General features: G+C 39.1%; 1 protein-coding gene across 6 annotated transcripts in view; it reads right to left on the bottom strand.

Annotated features, from left to right (window-relative positions):
- RAPGEF5 (Rap guanine nucleotide exchange factor 5) overlaps positions 1-15094 on the bottom strand; it is a 223941-nt gene that overhangs the window by 178405 nt on the left and 30442 nt on the right. For all 6 annotated transcript variants that reach the window (XM_038390291.2, XM_038390290.2, XM_043509198.1 and 3 more), the window contains exons 2-3: positions 1465-1515; positions 1016-1122 (exon numbers count right to left, since the gene is read on the bottom strand). In XM_038390291.2, the coding sequence (XP_038246219.1) occupies positions 1016-1122; positions 1465-1515 (158 nt within the window). The remainder of the gene's footprint in view (positions 1-1015; positions 1123-1464; positions 1516-15094) is intronic.

Here is a 15094-nt window from a genome sequence, read left to right as displayed (position 1 = left end):
TTTTAGTTGGGGGCTGAAGGTGATGGCTAGTGGTGTTCTGTTATTTTCTTTGTTGGGCCTGTCTTGTAGTAGGTGACTTCTCCTTACAGTGTGTATGATAAACCCATTGTTTCATGTTCTCTGTGTGTGTATATCAATCTCCCCTCTGTTTTTTCCACCAAATGCATCCGATGAAGTGAGCTGTAGCTCACGAAAGCTTATGCTCTAATAAATTTGTTAGTCTCTAAGGTGCCACAAGTATTCCTTTTCTTTTTGCGAATACAGACTAACACGGCTGCTACTCTGAAATCTACCCAATGGGACTCAGTGCTCAGTCAAACAGTTTCACTTTTATTTCTACTGCCTGTCCCTCCCTTCTCACATTTATCTCCAGACTTCTTCTCCTTGTCCAGATCTATTCTGCCCCCAACAATCTTCTATTCATTTAACTTTTTAAAACTTTGCACTTTTATAGAGAGGTAAGGGATTAACTCTGTGTACACAATTTGCAGAGGGACAATAGGGTTGAGGTCTGTTATTTCTCACTTCTATATATTATTTATTAATTTAAAAACATTTTTACTGTTAACAAGCATGTTATCTCTGGAGACACAAATCCACAGTTTGAGAACTGCAAAACAAAGCATCTCTGATCGTATCTTCTAGACTGAGCACTGAGTCCCATTGGATAGATTGAAAGATTAACCTAAATAATCTATACAGAAGCCCCTGGAACTCCATAAAATTGGGTCCCTAATCCATGAACTATTCGAACTCATTTACTAAACTTTTCTTAAACATTACATGAATATATTGTCTCATACTATAGAATTAGAATTTATAATCCCTATTCCATGATGAGATATCTTTGAGCTATAATTAATCTATCTTTAGATAGGCTTTTTCCTCAAAAAAAATTTTATCAAAAAAAATCCAATTTAAATTTTAAAAATCTGATTTCTTTTTAAAATCATTGATTTGTATCCACCCTGCAGAAAAATAATGCAAGTTAATTAGAGCAAATTAACTTTGTTACCTGCAAATTCCTGTAAGGTACACTCTGTCTTTAATCAGGTCAGAAGCTTGAACTGTAAAAATATTCCTGAGAGCTCTCCCAGCACATGAAGAACTCTCTCCATAAATCTAAAATGAAAAGAGAAATTCCTTTTTTATTTAGATACAGAATGTTAGAACACTTAAATACACAAATTGTTACCAAATTAAGTTAAACTGGTATAAATATGGTTAAAACTGGTGTGATGCAAGTCTACATCTGGGTTTACACCACAGTAGTTAAACATATGTATCTATATTGGCAAAAGTTTGCTTATGTAGACAAGCCAAAAAGTGGCTGAACAAGTGGCTCTAACTGCAGGCTATATTCATAAATTACTCAAAAGTCAGGATTAAACAAATGAAACAAAAAAATAATTCTTCCCACTAAGTCTTTTAGCATGTGGAATTAAAATGAAGTTTTAAAAATACCTTGCTTGAAGGGTTTTCCAGATATGGATTTGAAATTATTCTGGACAAATTCTGTAAAAGATAGATTGATAAAGTCATTATCTGTAACTAAAAATAGGAGTAAGAGAAAGGTAGGTCATTTATCTGTTGAAACATGGGTTACAATCGTTTTTAAATCACCAGAGGTATCTTGTGTGGTCTCATTCTAGTCATTTGTGCACATTTGTTCACATCATCAAGACCTATAGTAGGTCCAGTATTTTTTAATGATCTGAAAAGGGAGGTGAGCAGTGAGGTAGCACAACGCAGAGGATACAAAATTATTTAGGTTATTCAGGACCAGAGTGGACTGTGATGAAATTCAAAAGAGACCTAAACTAACTAGTTGAAGGGACAACATGAAGGCAAATGAAGTTCATTGTTGATATATACAAAGTAATGCACATTGGTGGGAAAATTTTAAATCCTCATATGCCTCCAGAGTGCTAAATAGACTATCAACCTAGTAAATCAATAGTGTCCCCTCATCTAGAGCACAGTGTGCAGTGCTGGTTACCCCATCTCAAAGAGGATATTGCAGAGTTTAGAGAAGGGCAACAAGAAACTCATACATGAGGCGAGATTGAAAAGACTGAGATTACTTGCCTTAGAAAAGAGACGATTAAGAGTGATATGATGAAAGTATATAAAACAAATGGATGGTATATAGAGGAAAGAGAGAACAGAGGTTTCCACCCTGTCTCAGAAAACAAACCAACCAACCACCACACACACCAAGACGACATTCAATGGCATGAAAAGATGGAAAATTCAAAATGGGTAAAAGGAAATATTATTCACGAAATGCATAATTAAACTGTGGAACTCATTGCCACAAGAAGATATGGAGACCAAGAAATTAGCAAAATTCAAAAGTGATTTGATGTTTATAGGAAATAAAAAATATCCAGAATTAACAACAATCATAATTTAGGAATATTTAACTTAACGCTTCAGAGCTTAACCCCTCTAATTATTAGAGATCAGGAGGAGACCAAATGTGAGGGGGCAGATTATTCCACATCTCCCTGCTGGGGTTTCTTACATCTGACTCTGGAGCATCTAGTTATGGACACTGCCAGACAAGATACTGGACTAGAGGTCAACTGGTCTGATCCAGTATGGCAATTTTTGTGTTCCTATAAGCGGAACACCACACAATTCAGCTCAGTATACAAATACTTCCTAAAAGAATCCCAGAACTGGAATAATAGAAGCTTTGCAGGTCAGGATCAAGGTGCTCTGGCAGAACAGTATAAGGATTGCATTGCTCATGTTAGTCCAAGTTCTAGGCAACATTATTTCCTCCTTACTTCAAGAATGGCCCAATTTGCATAAAACTTATTTTAATAAAAAAGTCTCATGAAAACAGTGGAGTAATTATTGAACTCATTTCATAAACACCTAACTTTTTACATATTTAATAGAACTCAACATACAAAAAAGAACAACGACAACTAGATAACACTTCTTACATTTTCGAAGCTTTTTACAAATGTTACTGTGGTTCTATGCTCCTTATGTGACAAAAGGAAGCTCAGTATGGAAATAAACAAAATGAGGCTAAAAAAAAATTATTTTCCTTTCCCCATATCCAAAAAACGGATCATAATACCACCAATTACTCTTTCTAATATACATGTTATTAGCATGTGGCAATGCTTCACTTGATTTGTTCTCAAATCCTTGATTGTGTATTTATCATCTCAGTAGCTACAAACTCCACACTTACTGTAGCTGCATATTCCAGGTTATAGACTGATTTTTTCCCTTGTATTCCAAAATTAACAGTGACTATAATATTATTTGTCAGTTAACTAGTAACTTAGAGTACATAAGATGGCTAATTCCTTTCATTCCACAGAAAATTCAACCCAAGCAAGGACAATAATGTTCCACTGAGGCAAGTCTACACTACAAAATTAAGTCGACCAAAGTTACATCAACTTACAGCCACCACACTGCTTGAATCAGTTTTACATGTCCACACCATGCTCCTGGTGTCAGCAGTGTGTGTTCTCACTAGGAGCACTCGCACCGATTTAACTGTCAATATGGAGCATTATGGGACAGTTTCTGAAAGGCAGCAGCTGTTGATGTAAGCAATGCAGTGTCTACACTGCCACTATGTCACCTAACTATATTGACTCTCCTGGAGGTGGAGTGATTAAGCTGGTGTAATGGGCGAGTTACATCGATGGGAACAACATTTTAGTCTGGACGCTTACAGAGTTAGGTCGACATAAGCTGACTAACATTGACCCAACTCTCTAGTGTAGACCAGACCTGAGATTGTGGGGTGAGATGGGGAAGGAAAGTGTTCTCTGTTTCTGACTGAAAAAGAAATTCCAGCAATGGAAGCCACCAAGGAGATAAACAACAAGATCAATGCACCCTTCAGATGCCTTGGACGCAACCCCTTCCCAGTCAGCACCACCCTCTTTCAGGGCTGGAACCCACCCCTAATCTGCCTTTGCCCACTTGATTGGTTTAATTATCTCTGCATTATCAAGACAATTATAAGTAGAGTTGACATCCCCTATGATTAACTCGTGTAACAGTTCCCATGTTAAAAAAAAATGCAATTTGTTAAAAAAGAACTTCTCACCCTCCAATGCTTGCAGGGGGCAATTGTAAACAAGCAAGGCGATGGAGATGCATTTTGCTAGTCCCATTAAATGTTGTGCAGATATTGCTGAGTTTTATGCAGGTAAAATTTCCATTTCCCATCTACAGATTGTGCTGCACATATTAATTTTGTCAACAAGTCAAAAATTATAAAACTGAACACTCTAAAGCCTTATGCTCACACCTGCCTTGGTGCCTCAATTCAGCACACAGCACTGGGAGGCAGGTGGAGCAGAGACTCAGCCCAGCGGATGCTGAAGCAGCTGTAGTAGAGAAGGCAGGGCCAGACCAGGCCATACCTCTACCTCTCAAACCAGCACACAGCCCCAGCAGTGCATCTCTCCCATCCACCTTTTTCCTAAAAACAAAAAACTAAGAAAGAAAAACAATGCAAAGACAAAATTATGTAGGTTGCAAAAGTCAAACACCTGAAAGTTAGGAAATGCCAGACAGTGTTGTGTAATGAATAGGGCCTCAAAATTATGAGCTATTGCTATTTAAGAATTGCCCAGACGTCAAGGCTTTTAAAAGGTGAGAGAATAAAAACCTTTAAATCTAACAGCAAGGTTTCTTCAGACTTTCCAAAGAGTCTGAGGAAATTCAGAATTTCTGCAGCATTTCATAAGAGTGTACTGTTGGTGAAACCAAAGATACTTCCCTTTTTACCCTGTTTGTGAATGAATTTTAAAAACAGATATCAAACACTGTGATATTATGTTGCCAGAGACAGTCGTGGGAAAATAGGGAACCAGAATGAATCAATGATATATGAAAGAGGAATATTGTAAACTTTCATGACAGGATTTACCTCATGGACAATCCTGCTAAGGAAAGAAGTGTTCATATTGATTTCTTTTAGTTTAGTGACAAAATGAAGAAGTAAGGCTAATATTTATAATCAAGCATGTTTATGCTACCAAGGTAGTGTAATAGATTTGTGCTGAACGCAGCAGTAAATGAAAGGGACTAAAACAAAATAGTGCATTTCTAAGAACACAAGGAATAGTCAGAAATGTAACTATAGTGAGGCAGAATGGCCTCCCTCTGAGCCCGAGATGGAGGGATCACTGCATTCTCCCTGGTGGGTGGAGCCAATCCAGCTCTGCCCCCTGCACTGGAAGCAGAGTGGAGGGACAGGAAGTGTAAGAGCTGGGTCCTTCAGGTCAGTTGGTCCAGAGCCAGCAAAGGAGGCAAGTGTCTCTAGCCCGCTGCAGGACTCTGGACGAGACCCCCAGCCATGCAGTGCCCTGCCCCTGGAGGAGAAAGAGAGTGGGAAGAGTTACTGGGATTGCTGTCTGCCACTTACCCCCAAAGAGACTGAGGACCTGCAGACTATGGAGCCACAACCATGGACTGTGGGAGGAAGTAGCCCAGGGGAACCAGACATTACTCAGATTGTACTGTCTTAATGAGTTAGCATATTTTGGCAGGATCCGCACTGACCTGGTGGCGGGATCCCCGCCACTGTTAGGGCCCTGGCCCTGCAGCCTAGTGGAATAGGGGGCGGACCAGGTCTCTCTGCTGCCAACCCCATCCCTGGGGTGGTGGCCTACTCACCCTAGGCCAGATGGTCTGTGCCTTGTTCGTGGCTTGCCCCAGCCAGAAAGCTGCAAGCCCCTAGACCAGTGATTCCCAAACTGGGGTTCGCAGAACAAGCTCAGTGGAGCTCAGTTGACCAGGGCGATCAACGGGGTCCAGCAGCAGGAGCCCCGCAGGAGTGCGGAGGACATTTAAACTTACATCCCTGGAAATGTTCATTTTTAGGAGGGGATTTACGAGATTTCACAATTTAGTGAAAGGGATTCGCGGGCTGTTAAAGTTTGGGAATCACTGCCCTAGCCTGTTTGCCGTCTGCCTTAACCAGGAGGCTAGGCTAAAGACTTGCCAACTGCTTACTGCTCTGCCCTGCTTAGAGGCTAGAGCCCAGACTGTAGCTGCTGTCTGCCTGAGCCAGAAGGCTTGGGCTAAAGACTGCTTGTTGCTCTGGCCTGCCCATCTTTCATTCCACCAATGTTTGCAGTGTCAGCTCCTAATGTGAGCAATAGCTAAGCTGAAATCTGATAGCTGAACAAAGGTCTGGTGATAAGTAACACAAGGACTTTATCTTGGGCGATGACCCAAATCAGTCAATTGACTACTTCCTGAATGACAGGTTTCAGAGTAGCAGCCGTGTTAGTCTGTATTCGTAAAAAAGAAAAAGGAGTACTTGTGGCACCTTAGAGACTAACAAATTTATTAGAGCATAAGCTTTCATGAGCTACAGCTCACTTCATCTGTTTTTTCCACCAAATGCATCCGATGAAGTGAGCTGTAGCTCACGAAAGCTTATGCTCTAATAAATTTGTTAGTCTCCAAGGTGCCACAAGTACTCTTTTTCTTTTTGACTACTTCCTGAAACTGATACTCAATTAGAAGGAAATATACATGCTTACATATGTGCTTTAAAGATTGTGACAAAGTTACAATTTGTGTCCTTGTTTGGAAACAAGATTCTTGTAAAGCAGCTCTGAAAGTGAATAAATTAACATCATGGCTTGAATAGGGATTGGGAGTGGCTGGCTCATTACAAAAGCAATTTTCCTTCTCTTGGTATCGACACCTTCTCATCAATTACTGGGAGTGGACCACATACACCCTGACTGAATTGGCCTTGTCAGCACTGGTTCTCCACTTGTAAGGTAACTCCCTTCTCTTCATGTGCAAATATATATTTATGCCTGTATCTGTAATTTTCACTCCAGGTATCTGAAGAAGTGAGTTTTTACCCACAAAAGCTTATGCCCAAATAAATCTGTTGGTCTTTAAGGTGCCACCGGACTCCTCATTGTTTTTGTTGTTAACTAAGATTGTGAAACGTCATATAAGTGTTTACCGTAATTAATAAATAGTTTCATACTGCCTTGCAAGTTCTAGATGTATACAGACCTAAAACAAGACCAAGTATGCAAGCCTCTTGAACTGCACTTAGTATATATACACATTTTGTCATAAATGTAGTACTGTGTTAGATAGTTAGGAGTGTTAATCAGATCCTCAGGCTAATATAATTTGTGGCAAAGTAGGTTTAAAGGGTTGACTACTGTAGATCCATTAGGAAGATGACCCTGATGAATTGCCATACAAGTAATTGACCAAAATCTCTTATTCCTTTGCTTTGTTTTCTCTCTGTATTAACACCACCAGAGTTAAGAACTGATTGGCACAAGTGAGGCTCTATTCTGAGGGACTCAGTCAAAAAGCTAAGAGGTTTACCTTAGTGATTGCTTTTAAGTGTTGTTTTCTGTTGTGGTTGTGTTACTTGATTCTGAAAACCTGGATGGTTATTGTACTGACCAATCTTCTAGTTTGTTAGAAACATCATAGTTCAATACTATTTTTACCTTCTCATATTCTATATTAGTTGCTGTTGCTAAGGATAGGTAATAAAACAATAAATTTTAACTCTAAAGTCCTTTTTCTTTAGTTAAGCAACCAAAATTCAGAGAGTCATAACAAAGATGGTATGGGTTATCAGTTAAGCACTTTGTTTAACTAAAGTTTGTTTCATACTCTATCTTTTTTTAGAGTTGCCAACTCTCATAATTTCATCATGAGTCTTCCTTAAAACCCCAGAGCTCATCAAGCATGATTAGATGAGAATCTCAGCTTTCATTTAAAAAAGCAAAACATGGACATTTCTAGTGCTTATGATTACAGAGGAAAAACTTTAAAATATTACCTGAATGCCCTTTAAAGACAAGCAAAAAAAGGCAATTAATTTGTTTTTAAATATCATGGTTTTCTGGGGAGGCCTGACTCCTGATTTTTGAATGTCTGAGTTAGCAATACTAATGCTCATATTTGATTTTTTTTCCTCACAAGACCTCTGCCTCATTCAATGCACAGGACGGACAGTGTTAATGGAATGAGTCACAATTGTGTAGTGAGCAAAGCTGTTATCTGTAGGATCTCTGCCTCATTTAATCTAAAAGTTGGATGGCGTGCAGAGAACGAGGTGAAAGCCTGAAGACAAATATGAACTTTTAGATAAGGCAATAAAAGGCCACCCAGCAGAATTGGGTTCCCTGGCTCTGCCACAGATTTTCTACCACCGAATTTTGGCAGGGGGCCACTAATTGTGCAATCCTCACCCACTGGGTGTCCAGTGTGAGAAAAACTCAGGTCCAATTTCCAGAAGTGTGGAGAATTCACAATTGCAACAGAAGTCAATTGGATTTTCAGCACCTCTGACTTCACTGCCTTACTGTCAGAAGGAATGAACAACACAAGGTTGAGCATCAGAGAGTCCAGAATTCTAATTCGGAATGTGTGACATCTGGCAAGTCACTTGTCTTTGTCTCAGTCTCTCTCTTTGTAAAATTGGGATAACAATATTCTTATCTTCACAGCTACCCTACCAGATAGATCTGTTAATGTTTATGAAGCATTCAGACTCTGGTGATGACCATCATAGCAAATGTCAGAGGAAATGCATAATTCTAAATTCAAAGCTAAATTTAGATGATATGCCATAAGTAAGGTGTTGGCTGTTGGGCCATGCATTGAATCATGAGGATAAAAAGTATTTAAAAGCTGTCTTTCTCTCTGAGTGCTGCCTGTCCTGTTAGGTTGGGGGTCCTGTGGAAAAACGGTACAAGATTGTGCAACTAAAGACCTAATTCTGGTGTTTCCTAATCTTCAAGTACTTGAATTTGCAATCTAAATATTTTTCATTTTTATAGTAGGTCATATTATTTTATATATATAATAAATATCAGCATAAGTTTCATTTTTGCTAGTCTACTTTGAGAAAAAGTCTTTTTTGTTTTTTAATGTACGCAATAGTTAAATACAAATAGTATGGTTGTCAGTACTGGATCCAGGAGAGAAAGAGGGTCAACCCAGACATGTCCCCTACCTTTTGCCAAAAAGAAAATAAATCCCTTTTAAAGCCCTGAACCACCACCCCTCCTTCCACAAGCTTTTGAGAAATACTGTATATTCCCATGATATGGTTATATTCGGTAAAGATTTAGCCCAAAATGGAGAATAAATAGAGGGGATTTCAGGGATCTTGTATTTTAAGATTACAAAGAGTATAGGAAAAGGAGTACTTGTGGCACCTTAGAGACTAACAAATTTATTTGAGCATAAGCTTTTGTGAGCTACAGGAAGTGAGCTGTAGCTCACGAAAGCTTATGCTCAAATAAATTTGTTAGTCTCTAAGGTGCCACAAGTACTCCTTTTCTTTTTGCGAATACAGACTAACACGGCTGCTACTCTGAAAAGAGTATAGGAAACATGGAAAGTCCTTTGTTTTCATGCTGGTGTTACAAGTACAGGAAAAACTTGATTAAATTACCCGACAATAATTTTAAACAAACAGAAGGAAATATTTCTTTATGCAGCATGTAATCAGCTTCTGGAATTCACTGCCAGAGGAGATCAGATAGTCTTACTGAAGCTGGATTTTTAAGAGGGTTGGCTAGCCTGATGACTAATAAAAATGAGCCAGTGTAAATCAACTAGTATAAATCAGCATCACTCCTCTGAAGAGGGTGGAGCAATGCCAGTTTACACAAACTGAGAGTCTGGGCCATTATTTTTACATGTATAACTACAGATAAGGGTAAGAATATCTTGTTTCAGAGCACAATCTGATTGCTGTAGGAGTTGGGAAGAAATTCCCCTGCCACAGGTATACAGTACTGCTCAACAAGCAAGGTGACTTGTGAGGGGATTCGTGTCTTCCTTTGAATCAGCAAGTATTATACCATCATAGGTGGAAGGGTACCAGACTTGATAAGAGTGATGGCTTGATCCACTATGGTAATTCTCATGTATCTGCTGAAAAAGTTGCAGAGATATATTAACGGATCCTGCTCCATATTTTGATGTAACTGAGCTGCACAATTTGGAGCTGAACCAAAATTTGTATGCATTTAGACATGGGGTTTTGGTTTGGGCTCATCTCTAGGCAGGAGCCATTTGTCTGTTCACATTAGCTAGGTCTACTCTAGCTTTCCCCCCCCCCCTCCCCCCCGAAAGCTATTCCACCATGGCTAACACCAGTTCAGCTTCACTGGTGGTAATCAGAGTTTAAATCAATCAGAGTGGGAAAATAACTCTTTTTGGTTTGTTAGGGAGACAAGGTGGTGAGGTAATTCTCTTCATGAGAGACACAAGCTTTTGAGCCACACAGAGCTCTTCTTCAGGTTTGTGAAAAATCTGTTCAGGTCAAACCAAAACAGAAAACACTGAAAAATTTCAACAAATCAAGCCACTTGTTCTGGGTCAAATGAAACAGGTTTCGCTTGACCCCAATGGACTTTTTTTCAGGCATTTCTAGAGGGCTAGATTCAAAGTGACTATCTACTGTCATTGGGCCAGAGAGCATGAGAATGACTCCATAACCTGGTTATTAGGGCACTTTCCCCACCACAAGGAGCTGCTGGAGCCTTTCCCAGCAACAGGGAAGCTCTGGCAGTCCTCCAGCAGACTCTGGCTGTCATGACCAGGTTATGAGCAGTCAGTCCTAGTGGTCAGAGTGGGAGTTGGGAGTCAGGCAAATCTGGTACCAGAGAGGCCAGAGGGCAAACCGGGAGTCAGGCAAACAGGCAGGGTCCGGTTACCAGGAGGTCAGAGTCTAACATAAACCGAAGGAGACAGGCAGGGTCAGAAGCCAGAGTCTGGGATGTCTCATGCACAAGGTCTGAAGCAAGACAGGAGGACAGTCTGTGTTGTTGCTCAGACAACTCACTGTCATGCCAGCCAATCAATGGGCTTAGAGGAGCTGCCACACAAGGCCCTGCTAGGCGGTACTTCCTGCTGAGCCCATTCTCGGTCTAAGCCTCCTGTGGTGATGTGGAGACGTCAGTAGCCCAGAACCCCCATGGTCCCAGCTTCTAGCACTGCAGATTCTCACACTGGCAGTGGGGAGACAGCAGGACACTACCCTGCTAAAATAGTAGTATAGATGGGGGTGGCTGTGACACTGACAGACTAGGGTATGACCCAACTTGGGTATGACCCATAACCACTTACAAGAGGCACTGAAGTGTAATCAAGACCATCTACTTGTATGTGAATTTCAAAGAGATGTTATAGACCAGCAATCAATAACCCATTTATTTGTAGTAACAGAAGTCAAGGGTAGATGCTAAGTATATTTGTCTGTATCTTGTTAGAAGTTTAACAATGTGATCTAATTAGCTTGTAGATGCTAGTCCTGTTCCTGTCTCATAATGTTTCATTACTGTATTCTATTGACTCAGAGATCAAAAGGGGATATTATCATTTAATATCATAAGTTCGGACTTGTGGTGTAGTAATATTATTGTCCTCATCTCTCCTCAAAACTTGTAATTCCACATAGTAAACTACCTGTGAACTGTTTTGACAGTTTGAATGGCTAATTGCCTTATGTTAATGAATACAGCTAGCGTACCTGTGTATGCATGGGAATAGAAGATTAGCTTCAAAGCAACATTCTGCACTGCCTATTCTTCATCGGGGAAAGGTCCTGCTGTGACAATTGCTGTCAAGAGCCTTATCAGCTTGCTAAAGGACTATAAAGAAAAAGAACAAAGCCTGATTCTATCATCTTTAGTCTGCTTAAATTTTGAAAAGGGAAAAGTATAAATCATCAGACTGAGATCTTCCAAATAATTATTTGGAATAACCTGGAATTCTCAGAAGAATTGGAACAAACTCTACACCTACCTATGGACTGTAACCTTTTAAATTGATTCCAGAAAGATTTTTACTAGTCAGCAGCCTCACCATAAGGACTTTTCACATATCTGTATGTACACTGATCTCTTAACCACTGCAACTCTCTTTCTCCTTTTCCTTTTATTATTAAAACCTTTCGTTTTAGGTACTAAAGGATTGGCATCTGCGTGATTATTGGGTAAGATCTGTAACTCATATTGACTTTGGGATCAGTGTGTGGTCCTTTGGGACTGGTGGACGTAACATATGGTGAATCTGGTTTTCAGTAACCGCTCACTATATTAGACTTGGCTGTCTAGATTGGGGTCAAGAGCTGGAATGCTTGAAGGGGACTATATTTGGCTTCTTGGTAGCCAGAGTGGTATTACAGAAGCTGTTTGCTACTAGCTTGGTGAATCTAATTCTTGATTAAACCACCAGTTTCAGGAATTGTCTGCCCTACTCCTTGCAGTTTGCCCGGAGTAAGCACTCTCAGCATGGCCTATCTAGGCACCTGGTCACAGAGGCACTACCTGGATGTGTAAAGAGCCAGGTAAGAGAGAGAGAGAGAGAGAGAGAGAGAGAGAGAGAGAGAGAGAGAGAGAGAGAGAGAGAGAGAGTGTGTGTGTGTGTACACACACACACACACACACACACACACACACACAAAAGTTCTGATATGGCTTTACTTGCCTAAGCAGAGCCTCATAGTTTACACTGCTAATTATACCCATGCTAGGGGTCATGCAAAAAATTGACCAAAGCTATTCTGCAAATTCATGTTAAATTCCCAAACAATTTTGGGACAACCAAAACTGCATTGTTCAGTGTTTTCATTATTCATGCAAAAATGTTTGCCCTGCTCTAGTAATAATGACAGGACTTCCCAGTGACAATTTAATCACCATATATTCTTGCACTGCTCAGAACAAACCTAAGCATCATGGTTCTTAATGCCACAATTTACTAAATGCTTTGTTAAATCAAGGCTTAATCCAGTGGTAGTAGCCAGCAACCTGTCTACACTAATGCTCCCAATGTAGCCAACACCAGAATAGCTGAACTCGCATTAGCAACAGCAGAGAATTTTTCAGACATTTCCCTGGTGTGCACAAAACCCGAGTTTAAGGCTCAAACACTCCTGTCCTTTCTCCTAATAGCTCATAAGGTTCTCACTCACATGTGCAAGTCCTCCATGATGTCCTCCAGAAAATATAAGGAAGAAAAAAAACTTTATATTTCTAATATTTTTAGAGGTAAACACACAAGCAGGGAGGAATTTCTTTTTAAATCAAAGCCTTTTTTATATCTCAAACAAATAAGAAAAGGCATAAATAAATTTTTCTCTCTTTGCAGATCACATTTTTTTTAAAGGAATACAATGAGAAGGTTAAAAAGAGTGTTGGGGAGGAGGGGTTAACTGGCTATACAATTACAAAAGTAAAAATAGAACTGATCATTTGATTATTAACTGAAAATTATTCGATCACTTTTGTTCATGAACAATTTGCAAAATACTCAAGTTTATTCATTATTTGAAAATAATGCCCTGATGCTACAAACATGCACATACTTAACTTTACACACAAACAGTCCCAGGACTATTCACATGTGCAAAGTTAAACATGTGCATAAGTGTTTGTGGGTTCACGGCATTATTGCCCTCATCCAGCACATCACTTGTGTTGTGTCCCAATGTTTAAAATTAAGCACGTGCTTAAGTGCTGTGCTTGACCAGAACCCATTTCCCCCAGTCAGAAATAGTATGAAAATGGTTCATTTTGAATATTCAAACTTCAAAACTCATACTGCACAGCTAAGTCTAGTTGACAGCAATATTGTTTCTGCTCCCTGACTGGATGACTTCTGCAACTATCCAAACAAAAGAAATTGCTAGTGATGTGGCAATGGAATAAATAAATTCAAGATTCACTATCAGCAAACATTTGAGCATTCAAGCTTAAAAATTCTCTTTCACAGATATTCATGCTCTAGTCTTCAGACATTCATGGATAACAAACAAAAGAGAGTCACAGATATGGCTGAACCAAAATTCACTTCCAAATTCAAATAAATATTAAAGCTACTTTTCCCTTCTACCAGTCACACTCAACCATAGTATTGTCGACTTAAAAAATAAAAATAAAAAAATCCAGGAGGATTATTTACTTACTTTTCCTCAGGCCCTTTTAGAAAATAGGTATTCCCTGTGACATCTACCACCGCCACCTCCCCCCACCCTCCACACACACAAAAATCAAATCAAAACAAGAATACCTATTCTCCTGTGAAGAATAATTACTTTGATTTTTTATATTCCAGTCAGATTTGCCTCTCTCGTATCAAATCATGAGACTGTTAATGCCATTATAATGCTAAAAACTAATAAAATTGTCAGCCAGTTGTGGTTTTAATTAATATAGTTTCCTGGAGTTGTAAATAATTAGCCACAAAAAAAAAATCCACAGAAAGTAGCCAAAATAATTAGAGAATTTCCATTTCACCGCAGGCCAGTAAGGTTTTATGAAATGAATTATGAAATGAAGCTTTGTTGCATCTTCATGACACACCCTCTTTAACAGGGAACATTAAAAGGTAGTAATTTCTGTATGATAAAAAGTCCATTTATTCCAAATGCAAAGCGAGGTGGGGGAGGGGAAATAATTGCTATATGTTATTAGATATCTCTATACCCATGTTCAAACTTGAATATTTGCTACTGTGTCTGCCAAAACAAGAAGTTTATGTATAGATATATGCAGTTTGTAACAAATGAAATGTTACTCTTGCATAATTGTACCTAGGATACAAAAAGCATTGTCCTGAATTCCAATCTGTCTTCATGTGGCAACAGATTTTGCTCTTCGTTGCTAAAGTGCAGCAAGTACAGTTGGTGCAGAAGCTATTTGACTTTCAGAAGATAGAATTTATGCAATATTGTAGAATATGCTTTGTCCTTTTTGTTTATTATGAATATCTTTTGGCAAGTGTGGGGGGGAGGGGAGAAGAAACACCACCTCCAAAATCAATGCATAATAGGGAACTATCAATGGAACAGTTCTCCACATGAATATTTATTTAAAATCAAATATAAAATTAAATATTTACTTCTAAAATTATTTTGAACTTTTCAAAATGTCACACACTGAGGTGTTATAGCCAAAAAGCTATAAAATGAGAAATTCATAATCTGCTGAGATATTGACACTCAGGGTTTCCAGGTGAGATTTTAAGTTTTCTGAAGATAATCAAGTGGCTCATTAGCACAAAGCATGGATCCTGAGTCTAAAAT

The sequence above is a fragment of the Dermochelys coriacea genome, chromosome 2 (assembly GCF_009764565.3).
Source record: "Dermochelys coriacea isolate rDerCor1 chromosome 2, rDerCor1.pri.v4, whole genome shotgun sequence".
In the NCBI taxonomy this organism is placed as follows: domain Eukaryota; kingdom Metazoa; phylum Chordata; order Testudines; family Dermochelyidae; genus Dermochelys; species Dermochelys coriacea.
The sequence above is the reverse complement of the archived record's forward strand: the minus strand, read 5'-3'. Positions and strand labels throughout refer to the sequence as shown.